Raw genomic sequence first — 6,972 nt, forward strand, 5'->3', positions numbered from 1 at the left:
AAACTCATAATGGGCTGTTATGTAATTGGGATATATTTACAGGAAGGAAATAAGTGATGAGTGAGACCAAACGATGTGGTAAATAAAATACAAAAACGTTTTGTTCAACCTAGCATTTTACATTTTAAAAAGATTTTAATTGGTCGGTGAAAGTCTCACTGATTTTTTGTGGGTTCATCTGCCTGTTCTACCAGGCCAAATTTGGCCCATTCTTGAATTGCGGTCAGGGGCCACACAACGACGGTTCTAGATGGGAGCCAACAGGCCCCCAGTAGAACTGGCCCCGGGCCCTGTACTGAGACATAATACTAAATCAATCTCTTCTGATGATATACGCTGGCACAGAAACCATAACTGATTGGTCTCTTGGACCACTTTCATTTTTTGCTTTTACCGTTTTACTTTAACAATGAATTCAAAATAAATTTGTTGCACTTTTAGCTTCATCCATATTGAGATAGAATCAGTGTTCATCTACTAGATCAGGAGTCTGTAACCTGCTGCTCCAGAGCTGCAAGTCACCTAATTTATGAAACGATGAAATATTGCCCTTTTTGTTTGTTTTATTCTTTTGTTCTTTGCCCCCATGTAAAACATTTACCCTCCTGGTAAATTTGGTCTAGAACCGCCACTGCCAAAAAATCATTCCAAGGGTTTGAAATGGCCTAAGGAGTGCACTTTGGACTCTCCTGCTCTAGTTAGTATGGATTTGGCTATGCACTGGCTAACACCCATAAATTCACAAGAAATAATTGTTCTTCTTTGTGTCATGGTTCTGTGCATCAAGTTTAATCATTTTATTGCCCATATTGGACACAACGTCTGCAAACAGGTTCTCAAGAAGAACCTTTAACACACAGTCAATTGTTTCCACAAGGCTTCTCAATTTACTCTCCCCATGACTGTAGATCTGATCAAATGTTACGTTCCAAGACCTTTAGGATATAGTTAAAAAATGGGAGTTACTCATTTCTTTTTTGGATAAGTAGGTTTGAACTGAACTGAACGTCCTCTTGCTCACATTATACATATTACATACACATTTTTTTACTTTGAGTAGGATTTTTAATTTAAAACAGTCATCAAATAAACTACTTGCGCTTGATCCATCGTCTCCTCCGCCGCCTCTAAAATACTTTTATTTTGAAGGTGAGGCTGAAGCTTTTCCTGTCTGCTCCTGGCTGACTGACAGTAGCTTGATGTCTCTGTCATGCAGATGCCCATTAAAGAAACCTCAACAACTTGATGTGTATCGCACATGGACCATTCATATTTTCTTTTATTGAACGGTTACTGTGCATAGACAATCTGCGCATTTACAAATTTTGCAAAGTTTTTAACACATTTTTTAGACTGTCACAATAAATTACAAATGGAGCAAGTAATTTCTGTTCTTTCAAATTTTTTCTGCAGATTTATTCTCTAAAATGTAATTCCGATGTGCACCAAATTTGATTAAAAGTATAAATCATTAATCAGGAAGCAAATAGGAGCTATTTACAAGCTCAACGTATCTCTCTTCAAACATTATCCTGCATCATGCAGAGCCTAGTCCTATCCCCGCAGTCTTTCCAGCTTGCTTTTATTTTATTCCCTCTCTGACCAGTAATCCGATTATAAATCTGTAACATTTTTCTTGCTGTGGACTCATTGTCACAAGTGTGCAGCAAATAGTGTTGTTGAACTTGGCTGTTGTCGGAAACGCTGGGTTAAATGTTGTGGTCTGAAACTGGAGTCCAGTGACCTATGCTGGCTGCACTTAAAGGCAAAACGGCAATTAAGCTATTGGTATTTTATAAAGCCCACTTGTAATGACAGGGACGGCCATGCAGATCACATCTAACAATAATATCTAATTTGAACTTTGACAGCTGACCTTCTTGAGCTAACGCAGAAAGTTTTATTCCACTCTACTTTAATTCACTTCGGTTTAGTTCAGTTAATTAATTTGCTCTCTTCAATTTTGAATTTAAATTTCATTTAGTTCATTGCCGTTTTGTTCAGCTCACTTTGAGTAATTCAGTTTCATTAAGTCCAGTTGATTTCAGTTCTAGTTGTTCAGTTCCTTTAAGTTTAAACTCCATAAAACGCAATTCACTTCCGCTCAGTTTAAATATTCCTGTGCTAGTAGATTTAGTTAAATTCGGTTAAATTCTATTTAATTCGGGTCATTCCAATTCAGTTCAGTTCACTGATTCACATCAAAAGTGTCAGGATCACTTTTGTAAAATCTCTGAACACCCTACAGAGTTAAACATATTTTCCACGTCATCCAAGCAGTCAATTACATAATCAAACCCAACTAAATACATTATTAAAAACCATTTAAAACTGGAGGTTAATATGCGGGGGTTTGTAACACGTTGTCTTGTAGATTGGACTGAAATTTAACACATTGACATTCAAAGTGCTTGTAAAACGTGTCGATCTGTTTTCACGTCAAAAGAGCCACCATTTCCGGTGCCAAGAATCAGCTCCTCTCACTCTTACCTGTTCGCCACCTGTCACTGTTTCCCTCACAATTGGCGACTCCTCGCAGCCAATCGGGTTCCAGCTCATGCTCTCGTGAAACCAATGAGGGCGCGGCTTCCGCCCGGCAGCGTGAGGTGACGTCGGGATAAAACCTTAACCGAGGCGGGCCGAAAAGTTTCGAGAATAGCAAGAGAACCACAGGGAGGGGGCGACAAGAGCGAAACCAGCAGGAACAGCAGGAGAGAGCATGACCGACGCCGAGGCGCAGAGCGCTCCACCATCAGCCCCGGTGGAAGACAAACTTCAGCCGGAGAGGAAAGTCATAGGTGGGTGCAGAGAGGGTGGAAGAGCCGCAAACCAGTCTGGTTGGTTGTTTGAGGGAGCGTTACGTGCATTAATTTACTGAATACTGGTGCACATATAGCCTTGAACTGTGTTGCAATCTTTTGACACGTGAAAGTTGTGTGGATGGTTTGGCAATCACAGCTAGAAGCTGAAGACTCAACTAGAAATCATTACGGCTTCACTTACAGCGCGACACGTGTTATACTTACAAGCATCCAGTCGCCTTAATGTAGGAATACGGGATCCAGTTAAGTGGACAATTAAAAAAAAATAAGGATAAAAAAATATATATATCATTTGAATAAATTTACAGTGTGCATTTGTGTGAAAAAAAAAAAGGGGAACAAGTTATATTGCTCCTGACATTACGTGCAGATTCGGTCTCTATCAGCAGTGAAGTCATCACAGCTGCAAATCATTTCCCTAAACAACACAAACTAATTAAACGGTCCCCCCTCCAAAAAAGCAGCAGAAACTGCTTTCTGAGATTCAGCATTTAAAAAAAAAAAAAAAAAAACTAATCATGGCTGTGTCAAAAACCCCTCTGTAATCATGTTTTAATGTTTACTGCCATGTCTTAATCCCTCTGTTGTGCTTTGTCTGAATATGTTAGTACCACTGCCAGTTCTTTCATCCTCATTCCATTAACTAGTGTTTTAGATATACTGTTCATAAAAGCTCATTTAGGGACAAGTGTTGCAAATTGGCTCACTCTATAAGCACCAAGATGCACGCATGGGACTTATGCTTTTTCAGTTTGTCTGTTGTTGTGAATCTGTCTCTATAAAATAAATGCTATAAATAAAAAATCTGGAATTGGTGTTTGCCGAGTCATGACTCTTGCCTTTTGCCTGATGAAGACGTTAAACGGGTTGTATTGTCCTTATGCTCCCCTCCCTTGTGACCCAGAGCAGACCTGGTTTCAAAGTCTTGACTGTTAATGATTGATGTTGAGAGCAAGATAACAGCATGGTTTCTGTAAAGTGGCTTGTATACCATTTATCTTATGTGGGGAAAACTTGACTCCTTGGATCTTGTGTCTCTGTTGCAGCCACGGCAGTGCAAGGCACAGTGAAATGGTTTAACGTCCGCAACGGCTACGGCTTCATTAACAGGTACCACTTCATACAATGTATTGGCTTAACAACTCCCCATTATATCTGCTAAGCTATCATTTCTTACAGGAATGACACTAAGGAAGACGTCTTTGTTCATCAGGTGAGATTAAGTTTTGATTCTTCATCATGTTTTGATCGTACCGTTCTTTGACAATGATGTCTTCCTCAGACTGCCATCAAGAAGAACAATCCTAGAAAGTTTCTCCGTAGCGTTGGAGACGGGGAAGTTGTAGAGTTTGACGTAATTGAAGCAGCCAAGGTGAGATTGAAGAGAATGGCTAAGTTATTGTTGCAATGAAAGTTCTAGCCTTGTTCAAGAACTGGTTTCATTATTTTCACCAGGGCTCTGAAGCAGCAAACGTTACAGGTCCAGGCGGCATTCCAGTAAAAGGAAGCCGCTACGCTCCGAACAAACGCCGTTTCCGTCGGCGGTTCTTCCCCCACAGCCCCCGTCCTGTAGACCAGAGCAAACCAGCCGATGACCAAGCTCCTCCGCCTGAGGGAGAGCAAACGGAGGAGATGGGGGCAACAAGGCCTCCACCTCGGAGACGTAGGCCCCGCAGACCACAACAGGATGCCCAAAATGTATGCTTCAGTAGTTTGAAGAACATTTCCTTTTGCTTGGACATGAATAAGCTTTTGCTGGAATAACAGGGGGAAGTTGGAGAGGAAAAAGATGGTGCTGCAGAAGGTGACCAGGCGCAGCAGCAGAGACCACAAAGGCGCAGGTTCTGGCGTCCGTACCGCGGGTAACCCAATATTGCTGCTTGAATTTTAAAGCCCTTTTCTTTCTTTTTTGTTTTTTTAAAGCACACTTTCCCTTAAATCCAGACCTTTTCGCCCTCACCCACCTCCGGATCAGTCTATCACTGACCAGAAACCTCCTATTCCAGAAGAAAGCAAGGAGCAGCAGGTAGAAGTAAAACAGCTGGAGTCCCCTGAGGCTGGCCAGACCAATGGAGAGGCTACAGCAGAGGGCCAAGGCCAGAAACCACGGCGGCAGTCTAGACGGCGCAGGCAAAGGAACTCTGAATCCTCTACTTCAAAAGCAAGTGGTTGATTTTTATTATGGCTTCTAAAACTAAAAATTTGGTAATTACCTGTCCTCTGCATAAGAAGTGATTCCATTAAATCTATTGGTTTAGGATGTATATCTGTATTTGCTGGTAACTATTGCTCCTTTTCCATTGGTTCCTAATCTGTTAGGGTTGGATCGGATCAGTTTAACAATTTAATTTTCCTTTACAATTGAGTACCATCTCAATGGGGGTGGGATTGTAATATTAAGGCGGCACTGTCCTAAGTGAAGTGATGCACCAAAAACACAACAGTCTAGACTGCTGGAAGGATATGAACCATACGACATGTTTAGGGTAAGCTAATGCTAGCTTGCTATAGTGGTCATATGCACAATCAGCCCAGCGTAAAACGATTTAACAGTTGAAAATATTAGTTACTGAGGCACGCTGTGCCTAGTGACGCCACCCCCTAACCAATCGGTGACCTACAGTCTTCTGACATGTTTTTAGTGCGATTCGGAATGGTAAACGGTTCTACATTGAGAAGAATAATCCTACATTCTCGTACAGTGCTTTGAGTGCCTTGTTGCTGAAAAGCGCTATATAAATAAACTTGACTTGACATAACTATTACTAACGAAAAAGCGAGTCGAACAGCTCGATGTAGGGAATAGTGTAAAAGGGCATATGTTCCATTGTAACGATCAGAGGTATCAAATGGTTCTTGTTGTTTTGTGACTGATTTTAAAGTAGTCTCTCTTCTCCTAAATGCAGAATGATGGAGAGAAGTCTGCCTCAGAACCTGGGACCCCACCTCAGAGTGCAAAGCTAACAGAAGAAAAATCTACACCCAAATCACCGAAGGCGTCTCCAAAAACCTCTCCGAAAACCTCTCCTACACCACCAAAATCGCCTGAGGTAAAGAGCTGGAACATCATCTCAACTTTTCTTGTATGGTTACTTTGACACATTTTAATTTCTCTGCCCTCAGGAGGAAGTTGTCCAAGCACCAACACAGTGATGGCCCTCTGGCTTGTCACATGTCCTCAACCCCCAGGGGGAAGGTGGGACCTGACACCAAAAAAAGTTGAGACACTCTGGATTTGGACAATTTGAGATTGCAGCTCTTGTGCGTCTTAGGACAAGTGTGGGTGGTCTTTAAAGTGGGCCTTGTGACGGACTGGTTTAAAGTGGAACGCTGGCATTAAAGGGATAGGATATTTTATGGAGTCTTAAAGGATGTTTTTTAAGTTTGGACTTTAGTTAAAACACAGAAAGCATTATTTTTTTCTTAAATTGAAAACCAGGATTAAAGAACAGCCTAATCCTTGTTTCTGGATTAGAGGCATATGAAGTTTGGTTCTTCACTATTTAAATCCCTGTGCCTTCTATGCTTTTTTTTTCGTTAGGTCCTGGGGTTTGAGAGCTGGACCTCTTTCACAACATATGCACTGCTCTCCCCTCCCTTCACTCCCACGATTTCTCTCCTTGCTGTCACCTCCTCTCTCCCAACTTGTTTATACATTGAGCGGTTGGCGAGGAGTCGGCGGCTTAGAAAATGTGATATCAATGGGTGTGTGTAATTAAAAAGTTAGAAATCTTTATAAAGGAAAAAAAAAAATGGGAAAGAACAATCTGCTTGGTGGCTCAGTTATTCTGACCTCTCTTAGAAGAGCATTTTCTTTAATTGACCAGATGAGGGTAGATGAGGTATTCAGAGGAACCAGCCTTATATTTTTATTTGGTTTTTTAATTTGGTTTGAGGGGAAACCCAAGCAGGTGTGCAGCTGGTGGTTCGTATTTGAAGACAGTTTAGTTCTGGAACCACCAGAATTGGTTGAAGCATTATGCTCCCTTCATCTCCTAGGCTTTGGATGGATTGATGAAAAACTTTATTTCTTCGGTTTTATGTTTCCTTTTTTGCTGGAGGGGATTATGTGCAATGTCAATACTTGGAATGCTTACTAATAAATCATGTTTGCAAAACTCATAATTTTGTCCTTTTTTTGCCTGACTAG

At 41.2% G+C, this 6,972-nt stretch overlaps 1 protein-coding gene across 2 annotated transcripts; it reads left to right on the plus strand.

Moving 5' to 3' along the window:
• The first annotated feature begins 2,529 nt into the window (after window positions 1-2,529).
• On the plus strand, window positions 2,530-6,944 carry LOC124880688 (Y-box-binding protein 2-B-like). Of its 2 annotated transcripts, XM_047385953.1 has the most exons (9): window positions 2,571-2,798; window positions 3,869-3,932; window positions 4,002-4,035; window positions 4,105-4,194; window positions 4,278-4,520; window positions 4,590-4,684; window positions 4,767-4,983; window positions 5,729-5,872; window positions 5,946-6,944. In XM_047385953.1, the coding sequence occupies exons 1-9, from the start codon at window positions 2,720-2,722 to the stop codon at window positions 5,973-5,975; spliced, it is 996 nt and encodes a 331-aa protein (XP_047241909.1). In that variant the 5' UTR covers window positions 2,571-2,719; the 3' UTR covers window positions 5,976-6,944. The 2 variants fall into 2 exon arrangements, with proteins under 2 accessions (XP_047241910.1, XP_047241909.1); XM_047385954.1 differs by lacking the exon at window positions 5,946-6,944 and having other exon boundaries at window positions 2,530-2,798; window positions 4,767-4,987; window positions 5,729-5,791.
• The last annotated feature ends 28 nt before the right edge of the window (window positions 6,945-6,972 follow it).

This window comes from Girardinichthys multiradiatus, chromosome 14 (assembly GCF_021462225.1).
Source record: "Girardinichthys multiradiatus isolate DD_20200921_A chromosome 14, DD_fGirMul_XY1, whole genome shotgun sequence".
Taxonomy (NCBI): Eukaryota; Metazoa; Chordata; class Actinopteri; order Cyprinodontiformes; family Goodeidae; genus Girardinichthys; species Girardinichthys multiradiatus.

Coding starts and splice junctions, on each gene's coding strand:
- LOC124880688 (XM_047385953.1), top strand. CDS start 2,720: ATGACCGACGCCGAGGCGCAGAGCGCTCCACCATCAGCCCCGGTGGAA. Junction 4,195..4,277: donor ACGTAATTGAAGCAGCCAAG/GTGAGATTGAAG, acceptor TATTTTCACCAG/GGCTCTGAAGCAGCAAACGT. Junction 5,873..5,945: donor CACCACCAAAATCGCCTGAG/GTAAAGAGCTGG, acceptor CTCTGCCCTCAG/GAGGAAGTTGTCCAAGCACC.